A 23,514-nucleotide genomic window follows, 5' to 3' on the forward strand; every position below is an offset into this window, starting at 1 on the left:
GGGAGGGATTGGCACCAGGACTGCTATGGAGAAAAAGAGACCCCGGGTTATGAGATCACATCATTTTCTTGGTGTTGTTCTGTTGCTGTTGTTGCACTTGAAGGGGCCAGTCACTCATTAATTGCATTATTATAATTTATTTATTTATTTGATTTATACCCCGCCTATCTGGACCGATGGATCACTCTAGGCGGCTATAATGAATAAAACATCTTGGTTTTTACAACACAGGGCAGTCTCAGTAGCAGCTTTTATGGTCTGATTGTCTTTCATGCCACTTTTACACCACTGGCATATATACTGAGTATTGCATATTTGCAGCCTCTCACTACCTTGAATGTGGAAAATTGTTTCCTCCCCCCTTAAAACTGCAGTATTCACACTGTGTAGAGAACGAAGTGCACTGGACTAGGTTTCAGGGCTGGGTATTTTGGGCGATGCCTTCAATGAAAGAAGCAGCTAACAAGATGGTGGTCGAGAAAGAGTGGCACTGTGGCAAAAGGGTGTTGGCTGAACAGGGAAACAGCCCAACAGTATGGAATGAGAGGCAAGAAATTAGCAAATCAGACTTTTTGTGAGGGAATAGGCACCCATCTTGCAGAATGCAAATAAGTCACGTTTGCAGTTAATAATGGCACAATGATGAACGCACAGCACAAGATGACCACAGTCATCTCGTCCTCCATCGCCCATGCTCTCTTTTTCCATGGAAAGGCAAAATTAAAAGCTATGGTGGTTATTCCTAAAAGATATGTCTAGCTTTTATACACATTATCTTCTGTAACAACCCAGTCTGCAACTACACCTAAGAAGGGTAGATTCTGGAGGAGGTAAGTAGATTGTGATTATTTAGCAGACTTTAAAACCACATCAATAATTTTCTCATGGTGATTTTAAGTGCTATATGAAATTGAAGCACCACATAGTTAGCTTCAGGAGGCCTAGTTTACACTGGCTTCCATGCAAGATGGGATTTTACTGCAAATGTGTTTTTCTATGGTTTTCCACCATGACTCACTACTAAAATTGGAAACATTCATTTGTTCACATCTGTCAGTTGCACCAGGTGCTTGGATTGCTTTTGGAAACATGTGCTAACTGTGTGGCAGAACCAATATCATTGGGTGGTCTGAAAGTTCTCGGTTTAAAATGTGCCCCTGCTGTTTCCTGTGCTTTGTTTACTGCAAGTGATCATGACATGCCACATGTGTTGACTCTTTTTTTTTAAAAGAACATTGATACATATTTTACTTAATTTCTTCTGTTGAGGATAACTTTAGCTCATGCTGGAAACTGAGATGTTATGTGTCTGTCCAAGGTGATACACAAGGTGCTTAAATGAAACACAGGGCCCTTCTGATACTGGCAAAATTTTCTGTAAAAATACCAAATTCCTCACTGTGTGTTTCAGATTAGATGGTGCCATTCTTACAACATAAGGCTTGTTCTGGGTGTGACCATTGCCTCTCCTCCACTTTCTGAGTTTTTTTGGTTTGTTTGTTTGTTTGTTTCAGTCGCAGCTAAAGCTTGTTTTGTTCCTGGGTCTGTTTTGGGAGACAGAGGTTAGCTTTCAGTGGGAAAATCATTAGCATGTCAGAAGAAGCTTTCAATTAGCTTATAAATTGGGGGGGGGGGGGGAAGAGAACTATTAAAAATTGCGGCTGCTAGGAAGTAAACTTCTAAAGTGTTTATCAAAGGATTTATGGAGACGAAGCTGTTCCCAAAGATGGGGCCTTCACAGTGTGCTTTGGACGCAAATAATGGTAGGGTAGGTCCTGCTGTCCATAATCCCAGACTGTGACCAGTTGTGGCCAGTTGCAGAGGGACATTAGTGATCACTCTAGGAAAGCAGCTTTTGAATACAATGCCATCCACCCAGGGATATAATTGTGCTACCACAAGACTCATTGTGCTAGATGTTCTGCATTTTCATAGCTAGCAAAAAAAGGTGCTGGATACTGTTACTGTTGCACAGTGGTTGCCTGACCAGTTAGCAACCAGTTTCAAACTGCTGGCACAATTTCTTGTGCAGATGGACAGCCATTTGTATACCAGTATAATTTAGAAAAACTGTGCTAGTGGGGATCATCACTCTGAAAGTGTTATGTTGGATTTAGGCCAGTGGTTTTGATTAAGAACTTGTAATTGTCCTCCCTTTGAGCTTTGGAACTGACTCCCTTAAAACTACAAGGGAGATAACCTTCAAGGTTAAGTCACACATTCCCTAGAGATCAGATATGAGGCTTCAAGTCTACTGCATACAAGGGAGGGATATATAGCTTGCACTTACTCGGCCTCTACTTGTATATTAGGAAATAAATCAATATGATGATGCCATAAGGGTGCAGAGATAATTTCTCTGGCAGGAAAACAACTCCTGATAAGCACTGCCCCTGGAGGTTCTCACCACTTAGGAGCATGCGTAAGAATATGTTTTAAAGACGCCTTCCATAAATAACTTGGTTAATTATTTCAGCTTTCATAGATGGCAGCCTCTACATTCAAGGGCTGCCATCTGATGCTAGCTCTATACACTCTGTCTTAATTGGTAGAGAAAATGTTGCATTCAGAACTTTCTTGCTATCAAACTTGCAAGATGGCCAACTGTTTAGCATTTGTGTCATGATCTTTCCTTTGGATTATTTCTTGTTCTTCCCCTCGCTTCCCTTGCAATGACGTCAGAGTTAACAGGATCCAGTTCACCAAGCTGCTAGACAGATGTCTACATGGCCTCTGGTAATGCATATTTTTCTCTGAGTGCTCCAAACCACATTATTGAAAATATTGAAGTGTATATGAGGCAACTTTGGTATAAATATGTCTGGAACAAATACTGTATGCCTGGAGACAATCTAGTTCAGATATTTACAGCTGTATTTCAAAAACTTGTTAGGATTTTTATGCTAGATTCAAAAGTAGGGATCTGTCAACCACACTGAAAACGTGCAGTGTGTGTGTGTGTGTGTGTGTGTGTGTGTGTGTGTGTGTGTGTGTGTGTGTGTGTGTGTGTGTGTGTGTGTGTGTGTGTGTGTGTGTGTGTAAATGTAGATATACATCTTTGATGGAGACAGAAATGTAGATACTAGGTGTGGAGCTACGTAGGGACCACAGGGCATATGAAGGGAACTTTAATCCTTTCCCACAGTACCAGTTCATAATCCCCAAACCCTGCTGTCAAGCTGTCTTCACACTGAGAGACAAGAGTCCATTGGTGCCATTCAGAAGGGGCTCTTCTGTTGTTGATCCTGATGTTTCCTGGTGCCTTCTGTTCTCAGTGGAACTCAGCCTACCTTACATTTTTCCTAGATTTTGCCTAGACTGGATTTTCTGTTGTTGTTGCATGTACCATACTTAGTTTCTGCCCTTAGGACTGAGTCCAGCTGTGCAGTATGTTGATATTTTTTTTAAAAAAAAATTACGAACATTCCATTCTGTGATACACACGTATATGTGAGTGGGGAAAACTGAAGAACATACATGGCCTTAAGTTACATTTGGGAAAGGAATAGCAATCAGACATTGAATCACTGGATAGCTCAATGGTTTAACCATCTGGCTGTGGAGCCAAAGGCTGGGAATTTGATTCCTTGGTGTGCCCCCTTGATATGGGCTGGGCTCAATGATCCATGGGGTCACTTCCAGCTCTGCAGTTCCAACACAATAAATGAAAGAACAAATGACTTGATGAATTAATTAATATACACAGCCCTCTGAAATTGGATGTGTGTTTCCCATGTCAGATATTTCCTTGTTTGCTCAAGTATTTCCTCTATTTGTTTACTGATTTTTAATGTTTCTTAGTCACTCCTGTGTTTTTATATAAACTCTTTGAATGGGATTTTGTTTTAATTTCTTCATTTTTCTATCATTTTAGCTACTGGTTCTAGTGCATTTAATTTTTATTGTAAACCTTTTTGAGGATTTTTAAAATGAAAAGTGGTATAGAAATGCTATAAAATATATAAACAAATTGTGGCTTACTCCCCCTAAAGCAAAGAACAGGCCAAAATATAGCAAGCCAAGGAAACTATTCTGGATATTGCAGCAATTTTGCCTTCTTCTACCACAAGCTGACATAGCCACTTGTTTTTTTTTCCTCTGCATGCTCTATTTCTGTTATTATTTCCCCCATCCCTAAATAACATACGTTTCTCCCTTCAGTCCCTTTCCTATAGTACTTCAAATGTCAGTCCCATACCTGTCTGTTTGAGCTCAGTAAGGCTTACTTCTGGGTAAATGGCTGCAGGATTAAAACTTGAATTTTTTTTTTCTTGGTTGTCTCCTGAGACCCAGAGTCTCTTGAACCTTGCCTTGTGTAATTTGGTTTCATTTGTGCTGCCTGAAGTGTCAGAAACATCCTATTATTGTCACCATGGCACAGATGGGATGTAGAAGGAACAATGTGAAAATGCAAAGCTTTCATTCCTAAATGAAAGCCCTTTAAAAAACCTTTCATATCACTAGTTGCAGTAGTAAAACATGGGCAAAGACACTGCTATGGAGAACAGGCAATGTACAGCTATGAAAATTGATACAGTTTGTCACAACATATTACAGTAAACTGTAATCCTGAAGATACAGCTTCATGCAAATCGTGGTGCTGAGGGGAGCTTTACAAATACCAAGGGGACAGAAAGACAGATACGTGTGTGCTAAATCCAATCAACCCACAACTTTCTCTAGAAGTAAAATGGACTACAATAATGCTACTGAACTTTGGGCCTATCATAAGACTCGTTTGGACTATCTCTGTAGAGGAAGCCACCAGCCTTGTGCTAAGACTGAGTAAGCTATTAAAGACAGGGCCCTTTGGTGATGCCATACATCCAAACATACATAACAATGCTCTTGATTCCTGGATACTGCATTCCCTTTTCCTTTCCAGTATTCAGCCCCTCTGATGTCAGTCCATATTTTGTGCTCACTAAGCATGATCCGTCTTCACTAGGTTGTGTTGGGTCCTCCTGCTGATGCTTGACCCATGCCCACCCCAAGTAAAACCTGCATTCCTCTGTCTGCTTATACATCCATTCTTGTGCATGGATGCTGCGGCTTGGCTTCCATCAGGACCCATGCTCAAGGAACCAGGTTCACTTTTAATATAAAGGAAGGATCACAGGAGATCTGAAAGTGTCCTCTGGGTGCTGGAATTGCATCTCTGCGTAATGTGCCTGAGGTGTCTTTTAAGTGAATCTACTGAGGCAGCTTGTGTTGAAGTTTGTAGTAGCATAAATAGACAAAATCAATAAAAGCATTTAAAAACTGGATGTGTTTATGCCAAGGCTTGTTTGAGTGATCATAAGATTCACTGGTTCCAGGCTTGAATTTTGTTTTCAAAGAATCCTGGGGTGCCTGGTTCAAGGAGATGAAACTTGTGTTCTCCAGGTGTTGTTGAACGAAAGCTCCCATCATCCCAAGCTGTTGGCCAGGCTGGTCACGGCTCTGGGAGGCCGGATGCCCTTCCATTCCTGTTCCCCATCCCAGGTTAGTCCAGCAACATGCTCTGTGCAGGAAATCCAGAACTAGATGAACCTCCCTAATTGTCTAGCGTGTCCCTGAATGTGTCCAGCAAGGGAAACCATCCTCCCTGTTTTCATTGTATCCCAGATATAAAGGAAGAGTGCTGTTGAGAAAAAGAACTTTGCACATGTACTTTCAGACCACAGCATTATTTTTACTGAGTCATTATATCTGTGCAGAAAATCCAGAACTAGATGAACCTCCCTAATTGTCTAGCCTGTCCCTGACAGAACATTTTAAACTGCTTCACATCTATCTTCTCCAGCATCCATTTTTAAATTTTTACGTCAGCAGCCTTTGGTTAATAAATGGATATACTTTTAATCAAATCATTATAGTAACTCTTGCTGAGACTTCAACTGACATTTATTCATGATAATCACATGGTCTCCCTCCCTCCCTCCCTCCCTCCCTCCCTCCCTTCCTTCCTTCCTTCCTTCCTTCCTTCCTTCCTTCCTTCCTTCCTTCCTTCCTTCCTTCCTTCCTTCCTTCCTTCCTTCCTTCCTTCCAAATTTAACTGCTCTTACCCTGTTTCCCCGAAAATAAGACCTAACCTGAAAATAAGCCCTAGCATGATTTTTCAGGATGCTCGTAATATAAGCCCTACACCAAAAATAAGCCCCAATTAAGTGAAACCCAGTCATCCCCCATTGTGCAGCATTGTGCACCGATCAGAAGAAGATAACATGACTGTATTTGAATAAATGTAGATTGTTGTACATTTTTTTTTAAAAAATACATCCCCTGAAAATAGCCCTAATGCACTTTTTTGGAGGAAAACTTAATATAAGACCCTGTCTTATTTATGGGAAAACACGGTAGAATTTAGAACTCATCTAAGTTCAAGGCACCCTCCATCTCTATTTTTCACAACAATTCCATACATTGAAATTGGATAAATGCAGCACCTTTGGATCTTAATAAGAACACATTTATGAACTTCAGTTTTATTAATTCCGCCCTCCTGGTTTTATAGTACAAGGGAGGGGGGCAGGACAAAATTAAGATTGAGAATATGGTTTGGGAGAACTGTGATTATTATGCCCAGCTTGCAACAATAGTAATCACACTGCGGTCCTCTGAGTATACAGGATCTATCACATTTATCATTTTCATTCCCAATAGTTCTTTAATAATGTGTCCAGCAAGGGAAACCATCCTCCCTGTTTTCATTGTATCCCAGATATAAAGGAAGAGTGCTGTTGAGAAAAAGAACTTTGCACATGTACTTTCAGACCACAGCATTATTTTTACTGAGTCATTATATCTGTGCAGAAAATCCAGAACTAGATGAACCTCCCTAATTGTCTAGCCTGTCCCTGACAGAACATTTTAAACTGCTTCACATCTATCTTCTCCAGCATCCATTTTTAAATTTTTACGTCAGCAGCCTTTGGTTAATAAATTGATATACTTTTAATCAAATCATTATAGTAACTCTTGCTGAGACTTCAACTGACATTTATTCATGATAATCACATGGTCTCCCTCCCTCCCTCCCTCCCTCCCTCCCTTCCTTCCTTCCTTCCTTCCTTCCAAATTTAACTGCTCTTACCCTGTTTCCCCGAAAATAAGACCTAACCTGAAAATAAGCCCTAGCATGATTTTTCAGGATGCTCGTAATATAAGCCCTACACCAAAAATAAGCCCCAATTAAGTGAAACCCAGTCATCCCCCATTGTGCAGCATTGTGCACCGATCAGAAGAAGATAACATGACTGTATTTGAATAAATGTAGATTGTTGTACATTTTTTTTAAAAAAATACATCCCCTGAAAATAGCCCTAATGCACTTTTTTGGAGGAAAACTTAATATAAGACCCTGTCTTATTTATGGGAAAACACGGTAGAATTTAGAACTCATCTAAGTTCAAGGCACCCTCCATCTCTATTTTTCACAACAATTCCATACATTGAAATTGGATAAATGCAGCACCTTTGGATCTTAATAAGAACACATTTATGAACTTCAGTTTTATTAATTCCGCCCTCCTGGTTTTATAGTACAAGGGAGGGGGGCAGGACAAAATTAAGATTGAGAATATGGTTTGGGAGAACTGTGATTATTATGCCCAGCTTGCAACAATAGTAATCACACTGCGGTCCTCTGAGTATACAGGATCTATCACATTTATCATTTTCATTCCCAATAGTTCTTTAATAATTCTTTCCCTGCTATTCACATTTAGTTACCTGAATATGTGTGTGGGCTGCCAAACCATATTCTTGCCAAAGCTCCTTGCTTCACATCTTTTTGAAGCAAAAAGGGAATTTTCTTTTTTTAACTATTGACCAGCTGGTCTCTGTAGCCAATTACCTCTGGAAGAAACTGCCCATAAACTCAAACTATGAGTCAATTAGTTTGCTGTACCATTTCTCAATGTGTGAACCAAGGACAGTGTCTGGTTGTGTTTATCTGAAATAAGTTATAAATGGTAAGAATATAGGATAACGCAACACAAGGGTTGGGCCACTTTCAGTACTTTAAAAAGGAAATCCAGATCAGCTCATTGTGTCCAGTAAAATACTTGGACTGTATAGGAGCATGGGAAATGATCTGGTATGGGCTTTAGAATTGTTCCTGGTATGGTAGAATGGGTTGATCTGGATTACCGGGCTAGAATCATAATTGCTAAACCCTTTTGCACAATAACTGTAGTGCAAGCAGTTTGATTTTAAGGCTCCTGTACAAAGATTTGTCACATAGATGTCAGGCGGGCATCCCTAAAGGGGGGTCTCTAGTTGTGTAAGTGCAATGCTTGCACAAGCAGAACATTGCATGCTATTGCAGTGGTGGGGCATTCAATTCTGTTGGTGACATGTAGGGTTGAGGTCCAAGGCTGTAGTTTCTATGGAAGGCACCAGTGTAATATTTGTAATAAGGTCTATACAAATGACAAATCATAATCATAATCTTAGAACCGCAAAGCTGGAAGGAACCATATTGTCCAGTCTCTGTCAATGATTCATGGAGTCCAGCTTCTACCAAGGAGGCACAGTTGGGAATTTAACTCTCAGCCTCTGTCTCCACAGCCAGGTACTTATACCTCTGAGCTGTCCAGCAATATTGATTTTAAAAATTTGTCATAGGATTATTTTTTAATAGATCATATTTTAGATTTGATGTTCACCTTAATTGTTGGCAAAGCAGTTGGCTTTATAGGGGAATAGATGGTGCAAGCTTTGGCTCCAGGTTTTGGGAGGGGGTGGTGGTGGTCTTAGAGAAACTGCCACAGATGTCTCTGTTTCTAGGGTTCTCTGTGCCTCACCCCTTGGCTTCTAGTGCTCGTGCCCATATCTTGCTGCGAGCTGAGTGATACTCAGCAGAACTCCAGACCCACCAGTACTGGCTTCATAATTACACTGCATCTCTGCACTGGGGTAAATGCAACATGATTAACTTGACAATAGCAGCATCTTCAGGCATGCGGGCTCAAAGCTCTGCTGTGAGCCAATATTGGGTCACACCACAGTGGCACAGCTGTTTTTCTGACCTCAACAACTCCCCCCCCCAAACCCCTCATTGGCCCTGATGTCCCCAATCTCTGCCTCTCCTCTAACCTCTCCTGCTGCCTTAACATGATTTATTTACAGGGAAGTGTCTCTCCTCACCCCTATCTTCATTTGATTTTCAATTTTGTTCTTGGGGAGCAGCCTGGAGCACTTCAAAGCAAAGCGCTGTTTTCCAGCTGCCTGCCATCTTTGCTTCTTATTGCCTCTTGGTCCATGTGAAGCCCCGAGGCATTCACGTGAAATGAAGAGGCTGGTGGCTGGAGGCCCTTGCTTCCCTTTGAAGTGATCCCAGCTGCCTGGAAGAATTTATTTTAATGTAAAAACAAAGCAAAATAAATACAATGGAGGGAAGGGCGGGGTTGGTGTCCTGGCAGACACCTCAGCATACAAAGAGAAGGCTATGTCCCATTTATTTTGCCATCCATTTTTCAGAGTACCTGGTGTGAGTAACGTGTAAGCCAAAGCCCTGTTGAGGAGAGATATGACTCGATAGTAGACAGGATGGATGTTCCTAGCCCCAACTTTTGCTGGAGTGGGCATGTGATTGAGAACCATGAGGTAAACGAGAAAGGGCTTGTGCCAGTCTTCACTGGGCACCGTTGCACTCTGTGTGGAGTGCACAGCTTTCTTCATTGCTGTCATTTATTAAAACTTTAGGATTTTTAGGTTTTCTCAAGACAGACCTTGGAGACATTGGGTGCAGGTTAAACATCATTCCCATGTCTCTTGGCTATGAAATGTTGTGGCCCACATACTCTTGGAAAAGTGTCATTTTTATTTATGGAGCCTGAGTTACTGCCTGGTGCCTCACAGCCTGATCCAGGAGGCTTGTGCTAGCAGAGCTGTTCTGAGGTTCAGATTACAAGCTCCTGGGCTATTCCACTGAAACTACATTGCCGCAAAAAGTACATTTTCACAAGTAGCAAAGATGCAGCCTAACATAAATCATTCCACTTCATTTGCTTGGGGTTGCCCTGTGCTTAATGTAGAAAGCAGACTAATAGATCAATGCAATGGTACCCTGGGAGAGATGTTTATAATATTTTAACATTTTCTTTGCCAGCCCTAATGGGACTGGGGAAGTGTAAACATGCTTTTCTAAAGTCTGAAAATAGTCAGCTAATAGAATTTTAAATGAAATAAAGAAAACACATGGCTGACGTTTAAAGCTTCCTTTCTACCCGATTGCCTGACTGGAGACTGAATAAATTATTATAGCTTTAGGGTAGTCGTACGTTACAGTAGGAATGTGGCAAAAGGTTCCAGTGCTTTATGGTGCTTTTTTGGGTGTTTCTGTTGCATTTTTAAAATGGATTTACCATTCATCACAGCCTGTTCTGTGTCTTGTTGGTGCTAGGGAAACCAGGATGCTACCATGCTTGTTATTGTAAAGCAATACCTTGGAAATAAGCGGAAGGCTGTAAATGTACGATTTCCAGTTAAAGAAGCTAGCTAACCATATTTGCCAAGTAGTTTAAAGGCGTAATCTTATATCCATTTATTTGGATATAAGCTGCTTTGAAATCAGTGGGGCTTTCTTCTGAGTAGATGTGTCATTATGATTGGAGACTCTGACTTTCAGCCCTATCTTCAATCCATCGAATGGAGGGGTTGCATGACCATCCCATGTCAAACAGAGAGTCACAAATCAATATGGGGATTGCCTAAGCAACAGGGTAGATGTCTGTACTTCATCCATGCAGGAATATTGGTTTTCTGTTCTTCAGCCCATTTATTTATTTTATTTTATTTTATTTATTTATTTGATTTTTACCCCGCCCCTCTAGACCATGTCTACTCGGGGCGGCTAATGTTGATAGTGTAAATTTTCCTGAATATGTACTTTGGCACAGGACTGTTGTAAGGACGGACTCAGAAATGATTCACGCATGACACATTTTTCTGGAGTCTCCAAGAAGCCTCACGTCTTCCATGTACCTGAGGTTGGTCAGAGCTCAGCGAGGGGCAAGAATTCCTTCACTTAAATATGGCCTTGTGGGCGTTTTGCCCAAGTCTTAGCAAGCCCTATACAGTAACCCAGAGAAACAAAAAGCTACAGCCTGAGGTATCGCAAAAACAAACCCTTTCTGTTGACTCTCCTGTGGGATTCTTACATACAAGCAGAGATGCATGATCTCAGTGGAGCAAAGGGCCACTTTTCAAATTTGCCAACAGACCAAGGGCCATACTCTGATGGAGCTGAAAGTTTTAATTTGGATATTTTTGAAATTATGTTTTATGTTTAATTCAGAGCAACGGTTGTGTACTCTAACTAAAAAGGCCCCCTTATGTCCTCTCATAGACAAAAACATGGGAGACATGGGTGCCCCAGGAGAGCGGGTCTTTAGATTTGCTCCCTAAGCCCCTTAGAGGGAATTTGTGTGGGGAATTTAGAATTGAAGAGTGTGTGGAGAGGCTAATGGCCCCGGAGTTGCTAGAGACCCGAAGGCAGACCATGGGTCACATATTGCCCACACCAGCACTGGAGTTTGAAATGAATGTGCCACACATAACGTTACAGAACACATATTAATTTGGGGGAACAATATGGGGGCAACAATGCTTTTCCAAAATAAGGATTGTTTTCTTCACAGTATAAGAAAAGGTAGTAATAAACTGTATCATTACTTTTGTGTTTATATTGAGTAATATTTACTGGATTTTGGGGGACATTTTGAAGGTATTTCCCCCCCCCCATTTTGTAGGACATTTTCTTTCCCTTTTTAAACAGCTTCTTCTGGGGGTGGGTGGGAAAGGAATAAAAAACATGGCGTTTTATAGCAAGGCGTTGATTTTTATTTTATTTTATCTTATTTTGGTTAACAACATTATTGATAGTGAATTCCTGGGGGCGGGGCAAGATAAACCACATAAGAAATTACTTTTGAAAAGTAACTTTTCTGTATACCAGGCCTGGCCAATTCAGAGATTTTGTACAGCTTACAGTTTTTACCATCATGCCTTTGTTCTGTTCCATAGTAAAGAGTCCTCCACAACCTAAAACGCAACCGGCTCAAGGGTTGACGGAGCACAGTTGTGCCTTCTCGGGGGCTCCTTTGGCACCCCAGAATCCAACCCCTCGCGCAGTGCAGGAATCCAAATCCAAAGAGATCAGCCAGGTGGTTGGCTAAGTTTCTCTTGAATGCCTCCAGTATTAAGAACACTCACCACCTCTCAAGGTCATGGGTCCCATTGTCGTGCTGCTCTAACAGTTAAGAAGTTTTTCCTGATATTAATCAAAATCTGCCATCCTGTACCTTGAGCCCATTGTTGCATGTCCTACACTCAGGGATGACTGAGAACAGAGGGACACATTGTTGGTAGTAGCAGGGGATGTTCATGCTGCTTCATAGGGGCAGCATTATAATTTCCCATAATGGCTCAGGATGATACTATGTGAGAATGTTATAGGTAATCAGAATTATGTCTAACTTAGATCCAGCTGCCTATAATTCAGATTAGAGTGCCTGTTAAAGTGCCCCAGAGTAGGCATCAGCAGATATCCTGGTGGCAACAGGCAGTCACAATATGTTGACATTGGGTTTGGCTAGCTATCTGTGGATGACAGGGATTGTAGTCAAGCATATTTGGAGGGCACCAGTTCATAGATATCTGGGCTACAACTGTGACAACAGAGGTCAAAGGCTAGTTTTATTCTGATACATTAGTAAATGTTTGCAGGAATTTACACCAGTTGCATTGCCGTCAAGTCAGTCCTGACTTAAAGCAACTCTGTCCTGGGTTTTCTAAGTAGAGAGTACTCAGAAGCAGTTTCCCATTCCCTTCTTCCGGGGGCATCCTGGGACTGTGCAGCTTGCCCAAGGCCACATAGGCTGACCGTACTCACAGGAGACATAGTGGGGAACTGAACTGCCAACCTCTGGCTCCACAACCGGATACCTAAATCAATTGCATTACTATGTATTATTTTACACACTTGTCCACTATTCCTGGATCAGTACTTTTAAAATTGCTTCTCCCTGAATCCAAAAATTAAATTCACACATTTATTTTAAAAAATTAAATTCACACAAATCACACATAATTCTTTGCTTGGCTGCATGCTTAAAAAAAAGAAATAAATACATCTCTCCTTGTGTGGTGAGAAAGAAATGTACATATGCTTATACTAATGAGGAGAAAACAAACGTTAATTAAAGCTGGAGCTTCAGGATGGTTCTGAACTCCAGCGCCTTTGAGAAGCAGCTGTAGAAGATGTGCAAGCTTACTTCATTAGGGTCTAGAACATGAAGCTGTGATGTGAATGTGAATGAGGAGACAATTAAAGCACTTGCTGAGTGTTCAGCCAGAGGAGACATTTAATTAGCAGTAGGACCTCGAGCTGTAAAACCTGGAGATTGCTGTCGATTCCAAACACGCTGGCAAATTAAACTTCTAAAGAAAGCCAAGTAAATTCAAGAGACATGGGTAGCATTTGAAGGGACTGGGAGAATGACAAGTTGTTTGACTGTTTTTGTTCATATGGTAAGGCACAATGTGAATCATTTTGAAGTAACATGATGATGGAAAAGTATGTTAAAGAGAGTGAATTGGGTATGGCAGACAATGGGAAAAATACTTCCCATGATGTAAGACCAGAAGGTTAAGGAAATATATTTGCAGATTTGAGCTATTTGGCTTAAAGTAACAAGTAAATCCAAAACCATTCAGAAAACCTTTGTACTTCACAAAAACAATGTATGTCAAAGTAATGAATCCAACAACTTGATGCCTAAGTATGCGAGTGTTTGTTGGTAGGAACTATTCACATACAGTTATCTGAAATTAATTATTTCTTTTCAACCAGCGTTTATCAAAAGTGGAACTCTGAGAACCAGTTTCATAGGAAATTCGACTGTATCTCACAACAGTGAACTTCAAAGAATCAGCAAAGACGGCTGAAAATAATCAAGTAATATACTTAGGGGTCTCCTTACAGCTTTGATCTAAGGTTACATCTGAACAACCCTGTATCTACTGATGGGGAGAACCACACACAATTTTCAAACAGATGACAATCATGAAATAACTGTGGTTGAGTGGTAAAAAGTAAATAAATGAAGTGCATGAAGGCAGAAATAGATTCGAAAATGAAATCCAAATTTTATATGTTAGATAACATCAGATAACGGGGGGGGGAGGGAAAAGGTTCTGCAACATTTACTTTATTCACTTATTTTTAATCTCATTTTTCTTTGAACTAGATGGTACTTTAACAAAAGTCAAGTGTTAAAGATTCAGAACTATTCAGTCCATGATTCAGTGGCTAAAATTCAGTAAACTAGATTGCATCATTGGAATTTATGGAGGAGTTGATTCACCACTGATTCAATGGGCCTAATCTAGTTGCAGTTTAGTACTGAATTTCAATCTGTGTGTTTACAAGAGACACATTCCTGAACAAATGTTAGTGGGAGCCCCTATTTATTAAATGTAAGTGTTTATCATGTTTAATGTTTAGGAGCAACCAGAATGGTTGAAATTGAAACTGGGAACCAAATTAGCCTAATTTGCTCTTTGGTATTCAGAGTCAGAGCAGAAAAAAAATATAATTCATCAAGCAGACAATAATGTTAGGAAAAGTTGAAGGCAGCAGGGAAAGAAGGCCAAATATGATAAGGTCTTTTGTTTGCAAGACATGAGATGGTCTGTTAACAATAGGACTTTTTGGAGATCACAACAGTAATTCATTGGGTCTTGACAATGCAAAACAAGAAGCAGCATGTTCTGTCTATTTCTATGTATATGAGTTACGTATACATTTAAGATTTGAGGTAGAAACTAAATGTTTTAAGTGGATGCATCCCTTCTGATACTTAAGAACAGAGCTGTTTGTACGAACTGACTCAGATTTATGTAGCAGGAACAAAGAAAAACTGGAAAGAGAAATCTGGAAGATATCTCCCAGTCCTGGATATTGATAAAAGAGCCAGAACACACAAAAGCACTGGTATTTGCAGATATTCCTTGGTCAATCCTTCTCCTATTATTTCATCAGCTGGAATTTTAATAATCTGAGACCTAATTCTGATTTCAGTCTCATTGAGTCATTCCAGAACCACGCCCTGAGATTTTGTTGAATCTTTTACTGAGCTTTACCTTTCAAGAACTGAAAGTGGAATGTGACCTCTCTGTTTTAGTCATCTAGAAATCATTGTAGGGAAATTGTTATAACTTTATAATGGATAGTGTTGATATTTAATCTAGGCACTTTTTAGACATTATTCTCAGTACAAACAGCTCATGTACAAGGCAGTCTTTGCTGTGCACTGTGCTTGTTGATGCCTGTTACACCATTTTAGTCACAATTGGATATACTATGAGATGTTTTCCTCACACCTTGCATCAAATATATGCACATGAAATAGCTGAAGAATTGCACTGTGTGGTAGCATATGGCATTGTTTCAACAATTTGACTAATGAACAGTGTGGATGGGCAGGATGTGAACACTGTGTGTGCAGGTATGCTGGCCCTTTTAAAAACAAAACAAAACAAAACAGAATTGCTCATAGCAGGCCTGGGTATAGCAGTAGGGAAATAACGCTAAACATTTTTTTTGTCAGCCCAGCACAAGTCAGCAGTCTGATACCATTGTTTTTAAAAGGTAATGCAATTATATGCATTTTTAACAGAACAGTGTCTAGATAAGTGGAAAAGCTCAGAGGGCTTGGAAGCCATATTTTTCTCCAGCCCCTGCTGTGGATGGACTTCAGAAATGGATCCTGCCCAAATGTCTTAAAAAGAAACTAACAGCAGAGCAGCCTTCTTTAATAGAGGCTGGACAGTTAGGGATACTGTCAGTCCTGCAATAATAAGAGAGCAGACCTGGATTATTTTTGAGGCACTTTCTAATTTTATCACTCTGTTTAGCCTTGAATTCTATGATATGATGAGATTTAGCCATAAAGGGGTAGAGGAAAGGGATATTCCACCTGCCATCTTTCAACACTGGATATATTTAAATTTTATTAGCATGTTAATGAAAAGATAAATGGAAGTGGCATTTGGCATTTTAGCATAAGTCTCCAAGAAAAAGAAATGAAAACCAATGTTTCTAATTGCGTTGTTCAAGTGCTACCTTACCTCCTTCTGCCAGTGGCTGACATAATGTCATTGAGAGCACTCCTCTCACACAGGTGAGTGAAAGGAAATAATGATTTATTATGTAGCGGTCTCTTGGGATTTTGAAAAAAGCACAGGACACATTGGGATTGCCATACAGTTATTTCATTTTATGCACCCATATATGTAGCCTTTTCAGCACAGCATATGGTTCCTCACTCCCACTCCCCAGTAACCATTAGCATTCTTTTTTTTTCAAGTATATGTCACATAACTGCAGAAAAAATTATAGTCTGTTTGTCAAATCTGTATTTTTGTATTCTTGTTCAACTGTGGTTACTAGAGCTTTTTGTTTTTATTTCTATAGCTAAAGGACTAAAATCATTTTATAGCCCCCCAACCTTATTTTACTATTTCAAAAACCATGGAAGCATTAAATACTGCCTTTAAACATTTATATTCCAAGCAAGAATCTTTATAGGTTTCAGTCAGGCAGATTGACATTTTATTTATTTTACTTATTTTAAATATTTCTATCATGCCTTTCCCCTTAAAAAGGGCCCAAGGAAGCTTGCATAATTAAAAAGACAATATTGAAAAGCTTAAATAGTAAATGTGCAAATATTTAAAAGTTTAAGAAAGAATTAATATTCTATACTATACTGTACTGTACTATACTGTACTGTACTGTACTGTACTATACTATAACCAGTATTTTATTTAAAATGGTAAGTAAAGTCAATACTAAAACACATTTTAAACAACAGTTTTAACTGAATAAAATAGTCTGTTTAAATCCCCTCTCAGACCAGCCATCATGAGGGAAAAGCCTGCCTGAAGAGAAAGGTCTTTGCCTGCTTGCAGAAGGACAGCAAAGATGGGGCCAGCCTGGCCTCCTGTGGGAAAGAGTTCCAGAATTTGGGAACTGCCTCAGAGAAGGCCCACCAAATGCACCAGTGAGGGTGCTTGGACCAAGAGAGAGGCCTCCTTTGATAATCGTAAAGCCTGGGCAGGCTCATAGAGGGAGATGCGGCCTTTTAGATAGCTAGGTTAAAACCAGCACTTTGGATTGTGCCCAGAAACAAGATTGGCAGCCAGTGGAGTTGCTGGAACAGGGGAGTTATATGTTCTTGGTAACCAGCCCCAGTTAGCAATCTTGACTGCAGCATTTTGGAAAGGAATAAGGATGATCAGCATGACTTGGTAGGTTAGGATGTCATGTAACAGCTGGTGGGGTTGGGCCCATTATTGAGCATGTGTGAATTGACCAGGGGTTTCTCAATAAAGTCAATGCTGGGGTTGGATCTCGAGGTCTGACAATGCTTTGTGAGAATGTAAAAGGGTCAACATGGGCACAGTTTCACACATAGGGTTGTCAGGTCTCAAGGAATTGCTACTCATTAAAATGAATGGAATGTAAATCCATGCAGCTGTGTGTGGGTCGTGATGCCAAATGGTATCTCAAGCTTTTCCCATAGGATGAAATGAGCTTGTTTCTCACTATATGACTTCTAATCTCGCAAAGGTGGTTAGGGGCAGAAGGAGAAAGATGTGATATGATTAGGACTCCATTCTCAATTATCTGACTAAATTAATTGACTAAATTATGATTACCAGTTGCTTCCTGGATCCAGTTGAATGTGCTGGTTTTAAACCTTGAATTCCTCAGTGGCTTGAGGACTGACTTTTTGAAGTATCTCATGTCTTAGAAACTTGTTCAGACACTGAGAGTTTATGGAGATTGCCATCTTCTGAACAGGCAACACCAGACTAACTTTGGTTGTTACTCCCAGACTGAAGACTGTGCTTCATTTGGAATTGCTAATGTTTCCCACGATCCTTAATTTTAGGAAAGAAAAGAAGACAAAACTTTATAATCTGGGATTTTAAGCTTTGTAAAAAAAATTTTTGTGTGTGATTATTGTAATCCTGTTTGTTGTTTCTAATAATTGGATTTAGGCCTTTACATATTGTTTCAATGGAAAATGGGATGCTTCAAATGTGAAAGAGGCAAAATTACATTTAAGGCTTATGTTTTGATGCCTGCTACAATTAGAAAAATCCAATTTTGTCTTCTAAGATTGGTGCTTGTTAATTATGCTGGGTTATGTTCTTCAGTTTTCTTATCCAGTGTAATATATGGAATCTTATCTCAGATTAAGAATTTGCATGGCAAATATTTCAAATTTAGTTATCTTGGTGCTTATTAAATTTATAATAGAACCAAACCATCTATGTGGCTTTTGCTAGCAAGAGGGTTTAAGAAGTTGAAATGTTCACCAAAATAGCAACAATGCTCAGTTAGCAGCTATTCTTTGCCCATCTTTTTGTGTCACTGAAAACAGCAATATTTTTCTTTTTCCTAGATACTTGATCTGAGGCAAGTCAAGGAGTCAGTAGGTTGAGCCTCATCCCAAAGCTGTCACAGGCTAAAGTAATTTCTTATGGAACCCTCGAATGTACCTCTCCTACAGCACGCCTGTTATACATTTTGTTTGGTGTCACATGTAGGAAAATAAATAATCTAATGAGTAGAATAAAATAATAGCACTAGCACCGGTAATTTCTAAAAAATATAGAGTTAGAATAGTGGTTGAATTCTTAACGAATTGCTGTACTTCATCCATTCCCTGCTGGCTTAGTGCAAATGTGTTTTTCTCTGTGTTGTGCGAGCTTCCCTTGCAACCTGTGGCAGTCCTTCCTCTGTAACATCACAGAGGACCTCCCCGCTGTGTCAGATTTTTCTTGATAAATCTCAGGAAATGGGATGCTGCTCAACTGGCAACTGTAAGGACAACCTGGCCAGATTTGCCTTGACCAAAGCATGTGAAGCACTAATTACCAAACTTTTCCATCATTGCAGCCCTTTTTTATTTTTGAGACCCTTTTCTTTCTCCATTTCTCTTTTCACACCAACCTACTCCCTTTTAAAAGAAATCAGTTTGAACATCAACCACAAAAATTTAGTAAACATTATTTTAAAAAGCAAGCACAGATAGATTTTACCGGCAGAATTTAGGGAGCCAGTAGAAATGGAGCAAATTTAATGTGAAGGGTCTTGCTCCATGTCAAATTCCCTGTTGGAATTTCTTCAGCTCTCTATCAAGACCTCAGTACAGTATAGGAATCAATAGCATCAAGTCACATCTTCCTTTCCTCTTCTGTATTCATAACATTATAGTACTGCAGTGGGTTTACAGTTCCGGAAAGTGATCATGAGAATGAAGGCTTAGAACCTTGAAATTCACTGTTGCATTTTAGTAACATTTTAGTTGAGACCCTTGGCCATGCAGACATTTCGAAAACTTTATTTCCCCATATGGTTTTGTTATGGCCTTTAAAGTTTTACCGAATGGCACTCTTTTCTCTGCAGAGATGGGAAAGGACAATTTACATTCCCTAATGCAATGCTCCCAATTACTCCTCAAACTAATTATTTAAGTTTGCAGTCTCCTTCTTGGAACTATACTTTTACTGCAGATCCTGAAGCTACGTTTAGCCAGGATGATTCTTGGACTTTTCTGATTCTCCCTTAGCCTTCAAGTTCTGCAATGCTCAGCCTGATGAAGAATTCTGCAGAACTCAAAATTTTGTTTATGATACTTAAGAGATACAGTACAAGTACTGTATTCATCAGCTATTTTTAGATCAGCTATTTCTTTTTGGTTTCTCGTAAGTTTGCATGTTTCTCATTGTTTCCTCAAAATTCTGTATAGACTCTCACATGAAAACCTCATGTTGCTAAACACCATCAATCTTCTGTAGCTCATACCCTCAAGCAGCATCTGGCTCTAGATTGGTTAACCTTAGGTCATGTTAATCAATCGCCAAACCTTTGTTAGTTTTCCACAGGTTTACAGCCACCTCTACTTTGTTCTCTTTTTTAAAAAAGATAAAAAGGAAGGTCTACCAACTTAATAGGAGTGGCGCTTACAAAATGGTGGCAGAGAAAAAGAATCAGCTGCTTAAATCATTCCACGAACCACATAAGAATTCCCCTGCATATGCAGATATAATTACTTGCAGATCAAGAAGTCCAAAACACAGCTGTAAAGCTGACCAAGACATTCCACAAAGAAGTGGCCCAAGAAAACTATTAATACTCACAAGAAGCTCTTAACACGAAGCAGGGTTTTTTTCCCCTTTCAAATCCATACCTTGCTGATGCTAAATTTTTGGGAAGAAGTCAGGAGCTGTTTTTCATCCATAGAAAATTATCTCTAACACACCCTCAAAATGTCTTCTAAAAATGAAAAAGCCCAAAGGGGTAAAGGTTCAGACTTGGGGATTCATGACGTCTGCTTCTTGTGAACTCACTGTGAAATATCTGTTTTTTGAGAGTTATACCTATCTTTGTAACACATTGTGTTTTATTGTGCTTACCTTGGGTGCCTGGGCTGAAAGGCAGAATATAAATGTATTGTAAATAATGGGAGTGAGACTGCTGCTTAGTGGTAGAGCAAAGGATTTACATGCAGAAGCTCCCAGGTTCAAGACCCAATATCTCTAGGTAGGGCTAGGCAAGACAGAGATCTGCTGTCAATCAGTGAGCAGTCCATGCTGAGCTAGAGAAACCTGTGAGGTGACTCAATAGAAGGCAACTTCATTGTTATCCTAAACAAAATAGTTGGAACTAAGCACCACTGCTTTCAAAGTGACTTGCTTCCTCATTCCCAAAGGGTTTTGGTTTGGCTGGTACAGTTATCACCTTAGGTTGGGTTTTGGAATTTACTTCCTGGCAACATGATTAACCCTGCTATTATTTGCCTCCATACAATGTATTTTAGATTGGGGTGATTTTTCCTTTGGGGGAGATGTCTGATAGGTATGGGTAAGAACTACAACAACTACTGCTACCTCTTCTTCTTCCTCCTCCTCAGTAAAAACATCCAAGAATTGTTTGGCTTTGTTCAGAAATTCAGTGCAAGGAGCCTGAGGTTCAAAAGAGCTCAAGTGGGGGGAAAAGGCAAGCTTGACAGATTTATCCATACATGCAGAGTATGTATGTATGTATGTATGTATGTATGTATGTATGTATGTATGTATGTATGTATGTATGTATGTATGTATGTATGTATGTATGTATGTATGTATGTATGTATGTATGTATGTATGCATGCATGTATGTATGTATGTATTCATTCATTTGTTTGTTTATTGTAATTTGGCTTCAAATCCTCGTCTATTCAGCAGCATTTGTAATGCTGATTTAGGGCTGCCACTAGAAGTGTGGAGTCCAGAAACACACCTCTGCAGACTTTGAATTGCCACCTCTTCTTCCAAGCAGGTTCACTGTATTTTACAGTTACAGTGGTGCCTCGCATAACGATTTTAATTGGTTAAAAAAAAACGTTATGTGAAACATCGTTATGCGAAACACCATTTTCCATAGGAATGCATTGGAAACCGGTTAATCCGTTCCAATAGGCACGGATTGCCGTCCTTACGCGAAAAAACCCATAGGAAATATTGTTAAACAATACAATGTTTCCTCCATTGGAATGTATTGAAGCTGACTCAATACATTTCAATGGCTTTGCGAAGTCAATTTTGGCAAATTTAAGTGTGTCATAAAAGGGTCAAAATGGTTTTAAATGCTTGGATTAGCTTCTGCACCCTCTAAAACGGATGCAAAAGTTAATTTGGCTCTGATCTGACTTTTCGTTAATTAATGGTGAATTTTTTCCCCCCAACTTTTGACAGCTGTCAAAATCTGACAGCTCCATTATTTCCTATGGGGGGAAGAAAAAATTCACAAAAAATTAATGAAGACTCAGCAACTGTTCTAAATGCTTGGATTCGTTAGAGGACCCCCTAAGTCATGTGCAAACCTGATTTGGCTTTGATCTGAACTTTCGTTAATTTATGGCGAATTGTTTTCTCCCCCATAGGAAAGCATGGAGCTGTCAGATTTTGACAGGTCCATTGGTTCCTATGGGCCGAAAAAAAAATTAACCATAAATTAACGAAAAGTCAGATCAAAGCCAAATCAGGTTTGCACATGACTTAGGGGGTCCTCTAACGAATCCAAGCATTTAGAACCGTTTTTGACCCTTCTAAGACACTTTTTTAATTGAAAAAAGAAACATTGTTAAGTGAAGCAGGGGACCTAAAATCGCATTCGTTATGCGAAGCATGGTCCCAAACTTCGCTAAGCAAAAATCGCCCATAGGAAACATCGTTATACGGTGCATATTATTTTCTAAAAAAAATCGTTATGCGAATTCATCGCTAAACGAGGCAATCGTTAAGTGAGGCACCACTGTATATGGCAAGGAGGTGCAACATCATTCACTCCATACTGTGAACAATAGCATCTACTGAATTTGCTTAGTGGAGATAGCTGAGATTTTTTATTTCAGACATTTTTTTCAACTTAATTTTTGACAAGAGCTTTTCAAAAAAACCCAAATTAAATGTCAAGAAATTGAGATTTTTAAAAAAATGAGGTGGAATAAAATGAAACTTACAGATCTATCCACTGATAGATGCCATTCTACTGAAATAAATTGTTAACAACTATGTTTATTGTTATCACTGCCCCTTCGATTCTAAAGGTGCCCTGATCATGATTCCCTGATTGCATATAGTCCCCATCCCTTGCTAATTAGATTCCAGAAGAAATCCCTTTGGTCTAATGCTTTACTGTTGTCCTTCCTTGTCAAGTGGAGAGACACAGATGTTGTATTTTCTTGCTCTAATAAAGTATTCACCTTGCTTACTCTCTGCATCCTAACAGCTCTCTGGAGAGGGCTAAAGTGTGCTTAAGCATACTGTAGAGGCTTATTCAAAATGTCTCTGGTATGGGCAATAATGTGAAATGTTCAATCTTTGCCCTGTCATTTTAGGCTGGCATGATTCGCACCGACAAGGACGAGTTTTTCATTGAACCTCTTCAGAAGGGGAAACAGGAGGAGGAGGAAGGTAGGACCCACGTGGTGTATCGCAGGGCAGCAGCTGCCAAGAAAACGCTCCCCAGTGAGCCCCCAGATATCCAGCATCGAGGTAAGCCTGAGATGTTAATCGCAAGTGATGTTTAAAGCTCAAAAACAAGTATATGTCCCAAAGCCTATATAATTGTTAAGCTACGACTGCTGCTGTGTCCTTGGTGAGAGATGTTTCTTCTTTCTTGTTACTGAGCTTCAGCTTTCTCCATGTGGATGAAATGTTGCTGCACTGTCATAAATTGGTCATGCAGCATCAAATTCATATTGAAGTGAATGGAGGGGGATTAAAAAATGGTTAGGGGGCTGTATGTACCTTGCATATCATGTGTTGCCTACCCTGTGTACCCTTGCTATAAAGTGGCCTCAAGTGTTCTGCTAGAGGAGAAAAGGTTTGACGGACCTGCTGAATGAACATCCTACCCATTATTTTAAGATCAGAGCCACCTGTTAGTCAGAAAATAAAAGTGGT

General features: G+C 39.8%; 1 protein-coding gene across 2 annotated transcripts in view; it reads left to right on the plus strand.

The window, feature by feature from the left end:
- The window catches only part of ADAMTS2 (ADAM metallopeptidase with thrombospondin type 1 motif 2), a 330,178-nt gene that overhangs the window by 124,843 nt on the left and 181,821 nt on the right, over window positions 1–23,514 (plus strand). For both annotated transcript variants that reach the window (XM_020782724.3, XM_072990085.2), the window contains exon 3: window positions 22,947–23,103. In XM_020782724.3, the coding sequence (XP_020638383.3) occupies window positions 22,947–23,103 (157 nt within the window). The remainder of the gene's footprint in view (window positions 1–22,946; window positions 23,104–23,514) is intronic.

Source organism: Pogona vitticeps, chromosome 2 (genome assembly GCF_051106095.1).
Source record: "Pogona vitticeps strain Pit_001003342236 chromosome 2, PviZW2.1, whole genome shotgun sequence".
In the NCBI taxonomy this organism is placed as follows: Eukaryota; Metazoa; Chordata; class Lepidosauria; order Squamata; family Agamidae; genus Pogona; species Pogona vitticeps.